This window comes from Bos indicus x Bos taurus, chromosome 8 (genome assembly GCF_003369695.1).
Source record: "Bos indicus x Bos taurus breed Angus x Brahman F1 hybrid chromosome 8, Bos_hybrid_MaternalHap_v2.0, whole genome shotgun sequence".
NCBI classification, from domain to species: domain Eukaryota; kingdom Metazoa; phylum Chordata; class Mammalia; order Artiodactyla; family Bovidae; genus Bos; species Bos indicus x Bos taurus.
In genome coordinates, this window is record NC_040083.1 from 9,761,216 (window position 1) to 9,779,870 (window position 18,655).

Genomic DNA, 18,655 nt, shown 5'->3' on the forward strand with positions numbered 1-18,655 from the left:
TTTGAGTCAGGTTTTTAGAGTTAAGACAGTTGCTTGGGTAGGTTTGTTTTGCTGTTTTGTTTTTTACATTTTTCTTCTTTTCTCTGAATTCCTCAAGTGTTTTGTTGTTTATACAGTTCTCTGATCTGGATGCTCTAGAATAAAAGTTTTCTGGTTTTTTGTTTGTTTGATTGATTTTTCTAATGCATTGTATTGTTATAAATCTGTGACTTGCTGCAGATCTTCACATGGATGTACATGTTAGCTTTTTTCAGCCACTCCTTAGTCTTCTAAGGAATTAATTCTTGAAGGAATTCATTTCCTTCTGGATATTCTCAGGAAATATCTGTAGGCTGCTGTTTCTCCCTCTGTGCCTGACCTTATGGAGATCTTACAGTCAGGTTCAGTCCTTGGGAATTTTCTGAAAGTGTCTGACTTTCCCTGATATAGAACACAAGGGATTAAAACCACTTGCTTACCTGGTGCCTAGGGTAGAGCTGGAGATGAAGGTCAACACAAAGACATTTTCCTGCCTCCACAGAACCCAGGCTTCAGGATAGCCCGTTAAGGCCGCCTGTGCTCCTCTGGTCAGCTGGCCCCATGGAACACCTGGGCTTCAGTTCTCCGCTGTCAACTGTCGCATCAGAGCCCACTACGTGAGAGCCAGGCCCAAGCTGAGTATTCACCCTTCAGGAGGGGGCAGTCTGAAAAAATCACTTCTCTTCTTTGGGCCTCAGTTCCTCTACGGAGACCCGATGACTGTCTCTAGTAACACATCTGTCTGCAGCGGTCCCTTGGATATGTCCACGAAGGGCCCACTCCTCCTGGGAAAGGACACAGCCATATCCCCAAAATGTTATTTAAGAAAGACGTCTGGGACAAACCACCGCATACTGCTCCCCACCTTAGCTGCCAAGGCCGCAAGAAGCTTTCTCTTCTCCATGGACGTAGCCCCAAGTTGTCTCAAAGCCTCAGCCTCCTCGGGTCTGTCCTGAGGAAACAAAGCTCTGTCCTCACTGGTGAGGCGGTGCCAACCAGTGAGAGTTAAACCTAATATATTTAAGGGCAGTAGCAGTGAGGAAGCTGAGCTACAAAGAGTTCGTGATTGGTTTGAAGGATTGGACTTGGGAAACGGATCCCATGAAGCCAGGAGGGAGAGACTGGACCACTTAATGGACTCCTGTCTTCTTTCTGCACATGCTGTTTGGTTTCTAACCTGGCAGAGTGTTTCCTTCTCTCAGACTTAACGTGCACTGCTTACATGCCTTCATCTCTTTGTTTGTTCCTTCCTTCCCTCATCTAGTCTGTGGTATTTCTTAACCTGCTTTGGACAGTGGGCTGTGCTCGACTGTAAGGGAAACATAAATGGGGAGGTGCTAGATTTACACAGGTTACCGTAGAGGAAGAAGATGGGTGCCCACAGGACTTTATCCAGGGTCCAAATGATGGGTCCTGTTAGGTTAGAAATCCAGTCAAGGGCTGTGGGGATTCAGAAGCAGGGCATCCCTTCCCACTGGGGATCAAGGAGACCCCTGAGAAGAGTGAGCTCTAATTGGCATCAGAAGCCTGGATGTCATGTGTGGGACTATCAGTAACCTCAGACACGCAGATGCCACCACCTTTAGGGTAGAAAGTGAAGAAGAATTAAAGAGCCTCTTGATGAAAGTGAAAGAGGAGAGTGAAAACGTTGGCTTAAAGCTCAGCATTCAGAAAACTAAGATCATGGCATCCGGTCCCATCACTTCATGGCAAACAGATGGAGAAGCAGTGGAAACAGTGGCAGACTTTATTTTGGGGGGCTCCAAAATCACTGTAGATGGTGACTGCAGCCATGAAATTAAAAGACGCTTACTCCTTGGAAGGAAAGTTATGACCAACCTAAACAACATATGAAAAAGCAGAGACATTACTTTGTCAACAAAGGGCCATCTAGTCAAGGCTATGGTTTTTCCAGTGGTCATGTATGGATATGAGAGTTGGACCATAAAGAAAGATGAGCACTGAAGAATTGATGCTTTTGAACTGTGGTGTTGGAGAAGACTCTTGAGAGTCCCTTGGACTGCAAGGAGATCCAACCAGTCCATCCTAAAGGAGATCAGTCGTAAGTGTTCATTAGAAAGACTGATGCTGAAGCTGAAGCTCCAATACTTTGGCCACCTGATGCGAAGACCTGACTCATTTGAAAAAACCTTGATGCTGGGAAGGATGGAAAAGGGGACAACAGAGGATTAAATGGTTGGACGGCATCACCGACTCAATGGAGATGAATTTGAGCAGACCCCAGGAGTTGGTGATGGACAGGGAGGTCTGGCGTGCTGTGGCCCGTGGGGTTGCAAAGAACTGGACACGACTGAGCAACTGAACAGAACTGAGGAATCCACAAGAAATGTCTGAGTTAGTTATAGGGCTAAATCTGTGAACATCCAGTGTGACTCAGTCATGAAGTATTTTATAACGTCCCAATTATGTTGCTAGTCATGTTGTAGCACTGCCTTTGTTTTTTATTATGGGCATTTAATTTTTAAAGGAACATGGTGGTAATGGCTGAGGTTCAGGGATGATGGTGTTTTCAAGGCCAGAATTGCTTCTGAGTCATTGTTTAGATTAGTTGTCTTCAGTTAACCTTTTGGAGATCATGGCCCCAAATGACAACCCAATTAAATCTGTGGGAGAATGGATATAGGGAGACAGAATTGTTTGTACGATTTTTGGAGGTTCTGAGGGCTGCTGAATCCCCTATCAGCCCTGTGAATTATTAGTGGTTTGTTCTAATAAGGTCCTTATAAAATTGTTGTCCTTTTAAGCTAAGTGTGTGTGTGTGTGTGTGTATTAGTCGCTCAGTCATGTCCAACTCTTTGTGACCCCATGAACTGTAGCCCGCCAGGCTCCTCAGTCCGTGGAATTCTCCAGGCAAGAATACTGGTTTATTTTGTTTTAGTCGCTCAGTCGTGTCCAACTCTTTTGCAACCCCACAGACTGCAGCCCGCCAGGCTCCTCTGTCCATGGGATTCTCCGGGCAAGAATACTGGAGTGGGTTGCTATTCCCTTCTCCAGGGATCTTCGTGACCTCAGGGTCAAACTGGGGTCTCCTGCACTGCAGGCAGACTCTTTACCATCTGAGCCACCTGGAAAGCCCTTCTCATCCATAAGTTAAATATACTGCCCAACAAAGCTTGGTCCCTTTGATCACCATTCCAGTTCCTTCTTGACATAGGCACACACTGAGCATGCCCAGGCTCCTCACACATCAGTGACTGTGAACTCCATGCTTTACTCCCCCTTCCCTCCTTCTCTGGAAACAACGAACGTACGTGTGTTTGTTGAGAAGGCAAATACGCAGGTCAGTTCTGCCTGAGCAGAAGAAAAGCTCTTTACTTAAACGCATTATTGTGTCTGTGCAAATAGCAATTAGAAGCTGCTCAATATAGTTGTCACAACTGTACATCTCCTGTATCCGTGTTTTAAAAAAATGCTTTTCACAGTATTAAGCAACTTATCTATCCACAATCGTGTTATTTTAAAAAATTGATGAAGCCCATATGTCCATGCAGATATAAGATGCTGAAGGATGATACATCAAAAGGCACGTGGACTCAGAAATAGCAATGCACGTGGTAGGTCTTGGCTGCACTGCTATTTGGAATTTTACTGAGAAATTTGGATAGGAAAGAGGAGGGATAATGTTTATCCCTCCTGTTTTTTCCTTCTGATGTTCTAGTGAGTAGGTTAAATGAAATTGAGCAAAAGATACATTACAAAATGAAAACATGGATGAGCTCTCTAGCATCTCGGTCTTTGGACCTTCTGTTTTTCCCCTTTCTATTCCTCTTATTAAATACTTTAAAATTTTTATGCAGTTTTAAAAAATATTTATTTGGCTGTACCGGGTCTTAGTTGCAGAGTGTGGAATCTTCAATCTTCAGTGAAACATGAAGGATCTTTAGTTGCAGCATGTGGGATCTAATTCCCTGCCCAGTGATCAAACCCGGGCCCCCTGCCTTGGGAGCATGAAGTCTTAGCCACTGGACCACCAGGGAAGTCCCTGTTTTTATACAATTTTAAAAGAGTACTATTTACAGTTATTGTAAAATATTGGTTATATTCCTCATGTTGTACAATACATCCTTGCATGGGCCTTCATTTTTGTTTCCAGTTTTAATCCTGACTTATTTGGAAGAGGTACTTCGTATTTTTTTAAATGCTCTGAAAGCAGTCAAAATGCAATTCAAAAATAGAACCTAAGGATTGCATAACATTGTGCTATAGGACTCCATAGGCTACAGGAAGATCGTGTAAATTAGCGCATGAGACTCGGAGAAATCCCTGAAGGGAGACGGGTCATTTTATAAGAAGCCCAGCCCGAGGCTCAGCTGAGGTCCCTTACTGGTAGTGGAATTGAAGGGGGCTTTACCTTTCTGGTTCCTGATCCATTGTCCTCTCTCCTCTGCCACTGACTCTTGGGGAAAAGCACCCCAGCTTTTTGAGTCTCGACCTCTGTATTTCCACAGCGATCCCAGTTTCCTGTACGTGGCAGGGCTGTTTTGAGAACCAGACTGTACAGTGCAGTGAATCTCAGGGCACAGTCTCCAGACCACCATCCACATCCCCACCAGGAGCATCTCCTGGGAGCTCATGAGAATTACATCTTCTCAGGCCCCACCTCAAACCTGAATCAGAAACCCTGGGGTGGGGGCAGCACTCCACCTCCAGGTGATCCTGGTACAGGCTCAGATTTGAGGTCCACCTCAAATTTGTGATGATACGTGTAAGATAGCTTTACAAAAAGAGCTTCTTTTCTTTTCTTTTTTTTTTTTTCATATTTTTGGGGGGGTTATCCTTTTTTTTTTTTTTTCTTTTTTAGCTTTTTGCTTTATAATGGAGTTCCAGGGGGCACAGTGCTAAAAAAAAAAAAACCCCTGCCAGTGCAGGTGCCATGTTTGATCCCTGGGTCAGGAAGATCCCCTGGAGGAGAAAATGGCAACCCACTCCAGTATTCTTGCCTGGAAAATTCCATGGACAGCAGAGCCTGGTGGGCTACAGTCCATGGGGTCACAAAGAAACTGACACAGCTGAGCATACACACTAAGCATACACTCAGCTAATTAATAATGTGGTAGTTTCAGGTGGACAGCAAAGGGACTCAGTCATCTATATGCATGAATCCACCCTTCCCCAGACTTCTGTGAGTTTTCATAGCATGTCAGAACTTTTCATCGCCCCATAAAGTTCCCTCCCATTGGTACCCATCTCCCTTGGGCAACCACTCTTCAATGATAGGCATGTTGTAAAAGGAAGTGAGATGACCTCTTGACAAGTTGGACGTGGAAAGATCATTGATTGTGTTCTCTTTTTCCTTTCCTTCTGATACCTAACCTTTTTTTGTTTAATATACTAAGCCTAGTTCTCTGTGGTTTTTCAGCCCATGGACCAAGCATCTCTCAAAAACAGCGATGTTCTCATCCTGACAGGCCTTACCCAGATTCCCACCGCAAACCCTGATAGCATGGTGGGTGAGTTCTGCAGCAACCTAGGTATGTGTCTCGGGAAAGTTCTACATGGGAGGAAATGGTTCACGTTTATTTTGTGATCGCCCTGCTCCTGTGGTACTTTTTTCTCCCTTTGCTTCACATTCACACCCTGTTGATGCCCCCTATTATGACCTTTTCCCTCATTTATTTCCATGCTTTCTGTTTATCTTTCAAAACCTACTGTTGTCAACAAAAGCAGTTCTTAAGCAACTTAAATCTGAAGGCACAATAAGAATGGTGGTTATAACGGTAAGTTTGAATTTTTAGCAATTATACAGCCGATGCTCAACATTCTCCCACTTACATAGAAATTCTTCCTCTTCTTGCTGGCAGGTGCCCACCGCTTCTTGCTGGTAGGTTTTGCAGGTGGGTCAGGAGTGCTTATAGGATAAGCAGAGTTAAAGAAGGAAATAATCTTGTCTTTGCTTTGCAAATAATAGCACAGAAAAGACTTAATATTTTGAATTCACAACAGGGATACATTGAACAGGTGTATTTTTTCCCCAAAAATATTTGCTTGGTATTATTTTTTCTTCTTTGGGTGGGGCAGGGGGGGACTATAATTGAGAGACTTGTTGAGTATTTTCTACCTGGAATAAATGTATGCTTCTTTGGAATAATTGTCAATAAAGTCTAGAAATGCTGCATTTCTTCTAGAAATATGTAGGTCGCTTCCTACTTAGCTCAGGCTACTGTAACAAATACCAAAGGCTAGTAGCTTTAAACAACACCTATTTCTCACAGTTCTGGAGGCTAGGATGTCAGAGATGCGGTGGCCAGCACATCTGGGTTCTGGTCAAGAACCCTCTCTCTGGCTCACAGACAGCAGCCTTCTGGCTATGTCCCCAGATGGCAGAGAAAGGCTGGCCCAGGGCCTCTTCCTCTTTTTATAAGGGCACTAATCCCATCGTGGGGGCTCCATACTCATGACCTCATATAGACATGGTCACCTCCCAAAGGATCCCCTTGCTAACACCGTCACATTGAGGGTTAGGGCTTCAATATATGAACTTCAGGGGACACATTCATTCCATCACTGTTACCAAAGAGGAGTTCATGAGCTCAGGCCCCTCAGCCCTGTTACCTCAGCTCTGGGGGAGGGAAGTGCTTGTCTTCTAATATTGTCTGTGAAATTTCACTTTCCCTTGCCAATAGTTGTAGACTTTTTTATTCTTTGCTGATTTTAAGCTACCAGTAACTTACTCTTGGGCTTCCTAGGTGGCTCAGTGGTAAAGAATCCACCTGCCAGTGCAGGAGATGCAGGTTTGATCCCTGGGTTGGGAAGATCCCCTGTTGAAGGGAATGGCAACCCACTCCAGTATTCTTTGCTGAGAAATCCCACAGACAGAGGAGCCTGGCAGGCCACAGTCCCTGGGGTCGCAAAGAGTCGGACACTACTGAACAACTGAACAACGACAGTTTACTCTTAGCTTGGAAGAACAATTGGACTGGTTTCAAAGAGACTTTGTATGTTTGTTTGTAACTCTAGAATCATGGAATCCAAGGGCTTCGGATCTTGAAAGACTCTTCCATGTAATCCACTGTTGCTCAGAGGGGTCCACTGACCAGCTGCCTCACATGTTGAGGCTGTGCCACAGTCAGACTGTCTGAGGAGAGGAGGCCTAGTGGAGAAGTTGTATGTTTATCATGTTCTGGCAATTTTCCTACAAAAGAAGGCTTGAAAACCGATTTAGTTCACTCCTCTCGTAAGCAGTGAGGAAGCTGAGGCCCAGGAGGTTGCAGTGGCTTTCCTGAGGTCCCACAGCTTGAGATGGAGTGGGACTGGAGCCCTGCAGCGCTCTCATCTTTTCCTTGGTTCCTACTCCAGTAGTAGCGGGTCAGCCAGTCCTCCGTGCACAGCATCTTGGAGAATACGGATGTGAGAGTTGGGACATACAGGAGGATAGAAGGCATCAGAGAGTTCAGGTTCTGTGCCCTAACTTTGCTTGTTTTCATCTATATTGGAAACTAGACGAAGAAAGAAATTGAGAGCTTGACTAGTCTCAGCCAGTTACAGTTTCTACTACGATTTTGGTTATAAGTTGCAATTCCTCATTTGATAACTGATTTTAAGCCTTTAAAGAATAGAGGATTTTCTTTTGGGCAAAACACTCATGGAAGAAAATGCCACTAGAATGAGTCAAATGGAAAAACTTGGCCTATTTCCTTATGGGTCACTCAGCAATGATCAGAGCCCAAACAGAGACAAATGAAACAAAGTTCTGAGCAGGAGCTGAAAAGAGAAGGCGCTGGGATGGTCCGTCCCGAAGCTCATCTGCCATTGGGAACTTGAAAACCCAAATCCACGCCTGCACACCCTGGTCCCCGGGCCTGAGATGTTGCTGATCCCTCAGGTGATCATCAGTAAGCCTCTGGACCCTCCCACTCTGGTGCTAGTCTTCAAAAGAAGTCAGTGTTGGGACTTCCTTGCTGTCTAGTTGGTTAAGAATCCTCCTGCCATTGTAGGAGACGTGGGTTCTATCCCTGATCCAGGAAGCTCCTGCACGCCTCAGGGCAGCCAAGCCCGTGCACCAGAACTGCTGAGCCTGCGCTCTAGAGCCTGGGAGTCACACCTACTGAAGCCCAAGACCCTAGAGCCCGTGCTCCACAACAAGAAAAGCTGCTGCAGTGAGAAGCCCTGATCACAACTGGAGGAAAGCCCTCCCAGCAACCAAGACCCAGCGGGCCAAAAATAAATAGTTCATATTTTTTTTAAAGTCCATTGTTTGTTGAATGGACCAGTGACTGAGAATCCTTACTAAAATTGTTCCTTTAAAAAAATAACTCAGGGTCCTCCCCACCTACACACTATAATACTGCTGATTTTATTGCTATTTGAACTACATAGCAAGCAACTGAAAATCAGAACTCAAATCTTTTTTTGTTCTTTATGTTTTGATGAAAATTTTTGTTTTGATGACTTTTGCTTAAGAAAATAGTGTATTTGTTATTCATTTAAAGTGGAGGCAAGATTACATGGTTTTTTTTCCCATGTATGGGTATGAAAATCTTTTTTGCACCAAATATCTCAGTTGATAGAATATTAATTTTTTGGTACATTTTCCCCAAAAAAACCAAGTTGATTGTTACCCAAATGAAGTGAATTATAGGAACAGAAGTGGAAAAATGAAAGAAATGGAAACATAATTTGTAAAGTTCTGTCCTCCCTGTATAAAACTGTTCTTTTGATGCTACTTTCCCCCTCTCTGGCCTCAGCTCTTCTCTTTTCTTTTTTGTTTTTAATATTATTGAAGTCCGTCTGAGTTACAGTGTCCTGTGGCTTCCACCCTTCTAGCACTGACAGTTCGGAATGGAGGAAACGTGTTGGTGCCCTGCTACCCTTCGGGAGTGATCTACGACCTCCTGGAGTGCCTGTACCAGTACATCGACTCGGCCGGCCTCTCCAGCATCCCTTTCTACTTCATCTCCCCAGTGGCTAACAGTTCACTGGAGTTTTCACAGATTTTTGCCGAGTGGTAGGTCTCTGTTTTTCCTGTGATCCCTACAGTCAAGCAGTAGGAAAAGAAAAAGCTTTTTAGTTTTAATTTAAAAAGAAATAGAAATAATCTTATTTTTTCTCACCTTACTGTGAAACCTTCATTTTTTTCTTTTTTCCTTTCTGTGATATGAAGATTCCCAGAGCAGTTACTTTGCTAGGATTTAGGAGAATTGTTATTAAGAAGGGAAGGAGGAAAGGCAAAGACGTAACTTAGCCACCAGTTTCAAAATGAACAATAAAACTGTTATGCACTTACCTTCTCACATGCTTCCCTCTGTCTGTTACAAAGTGCAGTTACATTCTTAAAGCTAAAAAAAGTCTCCAACCCAAGCTCATGTTCTCTGAAATTTTTAATACCAAATCTGATGGGGAAAACTAGCTTATTTTTCCATTTCAATAGTATATTTGGTGACAGTGTTTTATTACAACAGGAAATTATTTGATCAAATCCTAGGATGGGTAAATTATTGAACAATATGAAGTGGGTGAACCTTTTCAGGATTGTTTAGACAGATGTTTGAATCTAACTCACCTGGCCACAAAAAGGCAGGGTAGGAGGAAATACTGTAAATTACACACCGGACTTAATGGTACCCAGGGATGGGGTTGTGACACACAGGTGTGCTTAATCCTGTCTACTGGTGTGATGACCTAATGGGCACAATAGTCCACAAAGCCTCTGATTTAAGAGGATTTGTACATTACTCTGTGCAACGTTCACGAACTCTGGGAGATAGTGAAGGACAGGGAAGCCTGGCGTGCTGAAGCAACTGAACAGCAACTGCGCAGCATACCTATTCGCACAGATTATCCCAAAGTCACGCTTGCCTACCCCACTTTTAAGTATCGTTTTTTTCTTCCCGTTTTAGTTGTGCTCAAGGCCCTTTTTTTCTGTTTTTAAATTCAGTCTTCTCCGTCCAACGTGTGTATTATTCATGTTCGTTCATAGGACTTTTTGTTGTTGTTTATATTATATTTGACTTAGTGACTAACAATAAAAGGTCACTTTTATTGGCGGCCATTGGATTTCTTCTTTGATTAGAAGTCTCTTCTCCGCATTATGGGAAGGTAATCTTGACTAGGTGGCAGTCCACATGAGGATCGCTGCACGTTCATCAGCATGTCCTGAACGTCTTCATCCAGAGCCTCAGCTGAAAATACTGAACGATGCAGGCTCGGGGACCAACCCTGTGGGCAGTGTCCTAACTGGTGTCTGTGCTTCCAATCCACTCTTGTCAGAATGTCTGATGGGGTAGGACTTGGGACTGGTAAGAGTAGGTTGTTTTTGAGTTCCTGTTTTTTGTTATTTGTTTTTAATATGAGTGTAATACATGTTTACTAGAGAAAAAGAAAGTTACAGAGAACAGTAAAAAATAATCCGAACCCATGATCCCACTACCAGAAATAATGTCACTATTAGATTCTGATGTATTTCATCTTTCTATGTAGGGATCATGCTGAGTATTTAATTGTGAATCCTGCCTTTAAATTTTTTAATCCGCATTGCAGGCAGATTCATTCCCAGCTGAGCCACCAGGGAAGCCCAAGAATACTGGAGTGGGTGGCTTATCCCTTCTCTAGTGGATCCTCCTGACCCAGGAATCGAACCGGGGTGTCCTGCATTGCAGGCGGATTCTTTACCAGCTGAGCTACCAAGGAAGCCCAATACTAGATTAGAGCATTAGAAAATCTTTGATACCATCATTTTTCCTTGACTGCATTATGACATCATCACTCATCATTTATACATAGTATAATTTACATAACTGTTGTCTTATGGGTGGACAGGCTTTTCCCAGTTTTTTTCCTTTTAGTGATAAATTTTCGATTAATATCATTCTGTATATTTATGACTACATCCGCTTTGGGTAAGTTACTAAAAATAGTATTACTGGAACAAAAGATGTACATAGTTTTTAATGTTCATCATACAAATCTAAATTGCTTTCCAGAAAAATGTTTGTGTCTTCTGTAAATTACTCCTTATTTGCCTATTTACATACCAGAGGTGTTGTACCTTTATCTATTTATTTGAACCCTATACATGTATTAAAGATCCTAATGCTTTGTTATATCTACAGACATTGTTTCCCATTTTGGCCCTTTTTTCAGTTTTGTCTTTTGAATTTGTTTTTTCAATAATAACTTGTTCCTTTTAGTAAATAATTTTAAGTATAGAAAGGCTGCAGATATAGTACAGAAACTCCCATATACCTTCTACTCAGGTTCCCCCCTACCCCAGTGTTCATATCTTACATGGTCATGCATTCTGTATCAAAGCTAAGAAATTAACATAAGCACAGTATTATTAACTGAACTCCAGGCTTTATTCATATTACACCGGCTGTTCCACCATTGCCTGTTGCCTCTTCCAGGATCCGATCCAGGGTAGCACATGGCACTCATTGGTTCATTCCTCTTTAATATTTATGTGCTTGGCTGCACTGGGTCTTTGTTACAGCATATGAACACTTAGTTACAGCATGTGGGGTCTAGTTCCCTAACCAGGGATTGAACCTGGGCCTCCTGCATTGAGAGCACCGAGTCTTAGCCACTGGACCACCAGGGGAGTCCCCCACGTTGCATTTCAGTTCAGTCGCTCAATCATTTCTGACTCTTTCCAACCGCATGGACTGCAACACGCCAGGCCTCCCTGTCCATCACCAACTCCCAGAGCTTGCTCGAACTCATGTCCATTGACTCGGTGCTACCATCCAACCATCTCATCCTCTGTTGTCCCCTTCTCCTCCTGCCTTCAATCTTTCCCAGCATCAGGATCTTTTCACATGAGTCAGTTTTTCACATCTGGTGGCCAAAGTATTGGAGTTTCAGCTTCAGCATCAGTCCTTCCAATGAACATTCAGGACTGATTTCCTTTAGGGTTGACTAATTTGATCTCTTTGCAGTCCCAGGGACTCTCAAGAGTCTTCTCCAACACCACAGTTCAAAAGCATCAATTTTGGGTGCTAAGCTTTCTTTATGGTCCAACTCTCACATCCATACATGACTACTGGAAAAACCATAGCTTTAACTAGACAGACTTTGTCCGCCAAGTAATGTCTCTGCTTTTGAATATGCTGTCTTGGTCATAACTTTTCTTCCAAGGAGTAAGCGTCTTTTAATTTCATGACTGCAGTCACTATCTGCGGTGATTTTGGAGCCCAAAAAAATCAAGTCTGTCACTATTTCCATTGTTTCCCATCTGTTTGCCATGAAGTGATAGAACCAGATGCCATGATCTTAGTTTTTTGAATGTTGAGTTTTAAGTCAGCTTTTTTACTCTCCTCTTTCACTTTCATCAAGAGGCTCTTTAGTTCTTCTTGCTTTCTGCCATAAAGGTAGTGTCATCTGCATATCTGAGGTTAGTGATATTTCTCCTGGCAGTCTTGATTCCAGCTTGTGCTTCATCCAGCCCAGCGTTTCTCATCATGTACTCTGCATATAAGTTAAATAAGCAGGGTGACAATATACATCCTCGACATACTCCTTCCCCAGCTTGGACACAGTCTGTTGTTCCATGTCCTGTTCTAACTGTTGCTTCCTGACCTGCATACAGATTTCTCAGGAGGCAAGTAAGGTGGTCTGGTATTCCCATCTCTTGAAGAATTTTCCACAGTTTGTTGTGATCCACACAGTGAAAGGCTTTAGCATAGTCAGTGAAGCAGATACAGGTGTTTTTCCGGAATTCTCTTTCTCTTTCGATGATCCAACAAATGGTGACAATTTGATCTCTGGTTCCTCTGCCTTTTCTAAATTCAGCTTGAACATCTGGAAGTTCTCAATTCATGTACTGTTGAAATCTGACTTGGAGAAATTTGAGCAATACTTTGCTAGCGTGTGAGATGAGTGCAATTAAGTGGTGGTTTGAACATTCTTTGGCATTGCCTTTCTTTGGAATTGGAATAAAAGCTGACCTTTTCCAGTCCTGTAGGCACTGCTGAGTTTTCCCAATTTGCTGGCATATTGAGTGCAGCACTTCAAAGCATCATCGTTTAGGACTTGAAATAGCTCAGTTGGAATCCCAGCTTTGTTAGTAGTGATGCTTCCTAAGGCCCACTTGACTTCTCATTCCAGGATGTCTGGCTCTAGGTGAGTGATCACACCGTCATGGTTGTCTGGGTCATGAAGATCATTTTTGTATAGTTCTTCTGTGTATTCTTACCACCTCTGCTTTATATCTTCTGCTTCTGTTAGGTCCATACCATTTCTGTCCTTTATTGTGCCCATCTTTGCATGAAATGCATTTATCTCTTTTATTTTTTGACAGAAGTATTTTAGTTTTATACTTTTATATACTGATGCTAACTGATAAATTATTCTTTGCAGCACTCAACATTAAAGTTTTAAACCAAGCTCTTTTATCCCTCTTACTGAGTTTGAAATAAAGACACTACTATTGTCTGTTTAGACACTATTAATAAGTAACCCTTCAAAAAGTATCATGTTTTTGTGTTTTACATCTTCTTCCACAAAGGAGTTGTGGAAGTGATGTTTTAAAAAGTGATGTTTTTAAAGTCGAGTTCAACCAAAGGTAGGAAAAATTAGATAACAGATTGTGTAATGAAGTTAAGACTAAACCTAGACCCCCAGAGTCCTGAATTATTCCATCAAAAGTAATATCTGTTAGAAATGTTGAAATGCTTTAATTCTGCTTTAGTAGGATTCTTAGAAGCGGGTTCTAACAATCACTGCGTGTGTTTTTTCCCCCAACTTAAAAATGTCAGACCTACAGAGCACCACATACCTTGATTAACTTTTTATCATATTTGTTTTTCCAGAAATCTCCGTGTGTTAAATGTCACATCTGACTAGGGAAAAACAGACTACCTAAAACAGTCAGTGTCTGTGAATTAAGATAGTTCCTGGAGAGATTTATTACTCTCCAGTTAGACTTACCAAATTCTGCTATTTATGAAATGGTACATGTACAAATAGAAATCTGTCTCAACAGAAAATTACTTTCTACTCAGAATTGGTCACTTTGGAATTCCCTGGTGGTCCATGGTTTGGACTTCGTGCATCCACTGTAGGAGGCATGGGTTCAGTCCCTGGTCTGGGGATTAAGATCCTTATAGCCTTGTGGTACAGCCAAAAAAACTGACCACAACTAAATGAAATACAGTATCTTGGATCCTGGAGGAGAAAAAAAAATCAGTGGAAAAACTGGTGACAGCTGAGTAGAGTCTAGAGTTTAGGTAACTGTAGTGTGCTGATGTCAATGTCTTAGTTTAACAAAACAGTGAGATGATGAACTCTGTACTATCTTTGCAAATTTTCTGTAAATCTAAAATTACTCCAAAATAAGAAGCTTGTGTTTTAAGGGAAAAAATGTATTGAGGAATTTCAAAGGTTAAAAATATGCTCACAAGAGACTTACATCCTAATTACTTTATAAATGCCAGCTATTTACAGTGAGATTCACTGGCAGGAAAATTTTAAACCTCAGCATGTATTTGCACTGTTTAACCACTAGGTGGCAGCAAATGCCTCTGTGCACCGTGCCTAAATGTGCTCATCTTTTTTGTTTTTAAAGGCTTTGTCACAACAAACAGACTAAGGTGTACCTCCCAGAACCTCCTTTTCCTCATGCTGAGGTAAGAAAATGGAATCACTATGTCAGAGCAAGTAAGAAATGTAGGTAAAGATATGTGGGTGGAAATAGCAGATCATTAGAATTAAGAAATGTGGAGATAAACTGATACAGCCTTCTGTTTGCCTTGTAAGGTGGCGTGAATATGCTAACTCAAGATGTGTTACTTTCTCTTCTTATTAACACCTTACATTTCCAGTATGTTGCTCAGTTCATAGTCTACTTCTGTTGCATTGACTGGGTGAGGAATTTTATTCTAGTATCTACTACTGCCTTTTTGCATAATAGATTTACTTATTGTCAAAGTCTTCCTACGAGTTGGTTGTGTCTTAGTATAAGGGCTTCCCAGGTGGCGCTAGTGGTAAAGAACCCACCTGTTAGTACAGGAGACGCCAGAGACATGGGTTCAATCCCTGAGTCAGGAAGATCCCCTGGAGAAGGAAATGGCAACCCACTCCAGTATTCTTGCCTGGAGGATCCCATGGACAGAGGAACCTGGTGGGCTACAGTCCTTGGCGTTGCAAAGAGACATACGACTGAGCAACTAAGTTATGTTTTTTAGTATAAGATACTAAACATAGCTTATGTCCTTGGTGTAAATATTTAATGATGAAAATGACAACATTTCAATTTAAAAAACAGAAAAATTCCCCCTTCTTCACAGAACCAGTCGTGTTTTTATACGGCTGTGTGTGCCCAGTTTCGTGACTACTTTTGTTTTTCACCAAACAGTAAATGATGAACCTTTCTCTGTGTGCCTCACTGTTATTGCTGCTGCCTAATATTTCATAGCACATCATATGAACGTCTTGTAGTGTTCTTGGCTTCCGTGGTGGCTCAGGTGGTAAAGAATCCGCCTGCAGTGCAGGAGACCCGAGTTCAATCCCTGGGTCAGGAAGATCCCTGGAGAAGGGAATGGCAACCCACTCCTGTATTCTTTCCTGGAGAATCCCATGGACAGAGGAGCCTGGCAGGCTACAGTCCATGGGTTCACAAAAGGGTCGGACATGACTGAGCAACTAACACTTTCACACATACAGAAAGCTCACCTTTGATATTAGAAGTCAGGAGAGTGATCATCACAGAGACAGCCGTGGGGGCGGGCAGGGCCTGGAAGCGGACAAGGGGCGTTTCTGAGGAGCCGGTGATGCTGTTTCTTGATGTGCGAATGGGAACACGGATGTTTTCGTTTTGTAAAAATGCCATCCAGTTAGGTACATCTGTGCAGGTACTTATGTATAGGGATTTCACTGACTGACTTATTATGCAATTAACTATTTGACTTGAGTAAATTGCAACAAATGTCCTGCTAATTATTTTAAATCTTACTACTGTTTTCCTACTCCCAAGGAGGGGTCTTTCATTAACTAAGACATCAAGTGGAAGGTTTTGAGCAAGTTACTTGCAGTCCTCATACTGTCTGTTTCTGTTTTTAATTCTCTTGGCTGCACCACGTGGCACCTGGGATCTTGGTTCCCCAGCCAGGGATTGAACCTGCGCCCCCTCCTTGGAAGGCAGAGTCTTAACTGGGCCTCCAGGGAAGTCCCATGCAGCCCTCGTACTGTCTTTTGAGGGGTTGGGAGGGCAGTGCTAGGTCTTTGCTGCTGCACGGGCTTCACTCTAGCTGCGGAGAGCGGGAGCTACTCTCTCATTGCAGGCTCCGGCTTCTCCTTGCGGTGGCTTCTCTTACTGCAGAGCACAGGCTCTATGTGCAGGAGCTTCAGCAGTTGCGGCTCCCACGCTCTAGAGCTCAGGCTCAGTAGTTGTGGCGCACGGGCTCAGTTGTCCCGTGGCATGTGGGATCTTCCCAGATCCGGGATAGAACCCATGTCGCCTGCACTGACAGGCGGATTCTTTACCACTGAGCCACCAGGAAGGCCCCCTCATACTGTCTTAACAGCCGCCAAGGCTTTTGCAAACTCTGTCATTACTACAGTGAAACTCAGGGTAGAAATCTAATCGTGTCAGAACATTAAGTGTGGCAGAACATGCTCGGTGGTGGCTTTACACTGAAAGTGTACCTGCCTCTTCCCTAGTAACAGTTCGCCTTTCCTTAGAACTTGATCTCCAAGGGTATTACCATGTTCTTACCCACAAGTTTGTCACGAATGACCTTTGTCCCCCTCACAGCTAGGGATGGGAAAAGACCCAAGTTGCACAATCAGGGTTCCTAATACGTACTTATTGATATTAGGGCGTGATGGAATTGATAGCCAGTGTCACGTGACCAGTGTCCATGAGAAAATACACTTCTGCCTTTAGTACTGATGAAAAACTGCTTTACAGAATTCCTGCCTGCAGCTCCACTGCCTGTGTAGTTTAGACCTTAAAACAGCACAGAGATAATTCTGGATTGTCAAAAAGGTGGTAAGTCAGCTGGAAAAGTAGATATAATGGGGGGAAAAATCAGAGCGCCTAAAAAGTGACTTATGTGCAAAGACCTACTGCTCTTCTTCGATTCCCAGTCATCTCTTTGACATGTGTGGGTACAAGAGAACTGGTCCTTTAGCCAGCCATTTATCCATTTAACTGGGCTGAGTAATGCTTTGGGCCACGTAGGTTATAAAAAATGTCAGTTTTATTAGTATGTAACTAGGAAGTAAGAATGCAATGAGTGTTCCATCTTTACTATTCGTATCCCAGCCAGGCATGTGAGCCCTGATTAAGACCTCCAGGGTGGTCTTGCTAATGAAAGCAGTCTCTTAGAATTAAAGGTTAAGTCTTTCAGAGTAAAGAAAGTTGGGTTTCCCTTTGGGAATGGCCCCATTCTTGCCTCATCCTCACTGTTGGGATGGCAACAGGTGGGCTTGGAGTTGTTGCGGGCTCCCCTCGTATGCATTAGGAATGACTACAGGATCGAGAAATGTCTCACACCAATTCTTTATCCATCAGACAGCATCTCAGGGCAATGTTGTTGTTGTCCTTTAGTCACTAAGTCATGTCTGAGTCTTTGAGACTTCATGGACTGTAGCCCGCCAGATTCCTCTGTCCATGAGATTTTTCAGGCAAGAATACTGGAGTGGGTTGCCATTCCATTCTCCGGGGGATCGTCCTAACCCAGGGATCAAACCCAGGTCTTCTGCATTGCAGGCAGATTCTTTACCACTAAGCCTCTCAAAGGCAATACTAGTTGATACTGAGGGTCTCTGAAGTGTGGGTGTTTGTCATCTGACTTGTTGGTGCCAGAGTGAAGCAGTGGGGCTGGGGCAGCATGAAGAACTTCTGAGCCATGTCACAAGAGGCCATCTGTGGTGCTCACTGTATATGGTGTTGTCTTGGGTCAGGCCTGATTGGCAGGAGAGTATTTCCAGGGGTTGTACTGAAAAGAGGACCTTTATGGTTCAGAACATCCACTTTTTGAGACAGGTTTGAAACCGTGCATGGCCTGCTCCTCACCGCAGCTCTCTGTCGGGAGGACGTCACGCCTCCCGCGCACGCTTCTGAAAGCCTTGGTCCTTGTGCTTCGGTCCCCACGGTGACGTAACACAGCTCCACCTTCCCAAGCGGTGGTCCTGTGCTGGTAAACGAGGTTACTGTGTGAGGTGTTAGTTGTTGACAGAACTCAGTGATGCTCAGAGTTTGGGAAAGTTACTTGTACTTCAAAGACTTCTGGGGGACTTCTGGGCCTGGGGCTCAGAGTGTCAGGAAGCTATAAAGGAAGGGTTAGACGGAATCCAGCCAGAACAGCCTGAATGAAAGTTTCGAATAAGTATGACACTTGTAGAGCTTCCCTGGTGGCTCAGATGGTAGAGAATCTGCCTGCAATGCAGGAGACCCAGGTTTGATCCCTGGGTCAGGAAGATCCCTTGGAGAAGGGAATGGCTACTCACTCCAACATTCTTGCCTGGAGAATTCCATGTACAGAGGAACCTTGCGGGCCACAGTCCATGAGGACACAAAGAGTCGGACACGACTGAATGACTAACACACATATAGACCAGTGTTACCCAAAGACCCATCGTTGGAGAAGGTCACATTGTAGGTTAAAAACCTGTATCCTTATCTTGTATTTTTAATGTTCTCCACTCACTCTGACATGCAGCAGTCCTTCCTTCATGG

General features: G+C 43.4%; 1 protein-coding gene across 1 annotated transcript in view; it reads left to right on the top strand.

Annotated features, from left to right (window-relative positions):
• The window catches only part of INTS9 (integrator complex subunit 9), a 127,128-nt gene that overhangs the window by 95,623 nt on the left and 12,850 nt on the right, over window positions 1-18,655 (top strand). The window contains exons 9-11 of the mRNA XM_027549012.1: window positions 5,399-5,510; window positions 8,803-8,983; window positions 14,540-14,600. Coding sequence (XP_027404813.1) covers window positions 5,399-5,510; window positions 8,803-8,983; window positions 14,540-14,600 — 354 coding nt within the window. The remainder of the gene's footprint in view (window positions 1-5,398; window positions 5,511-8,802; window positions 8,984-14,539; window positions 14,601-18,655) is intronic.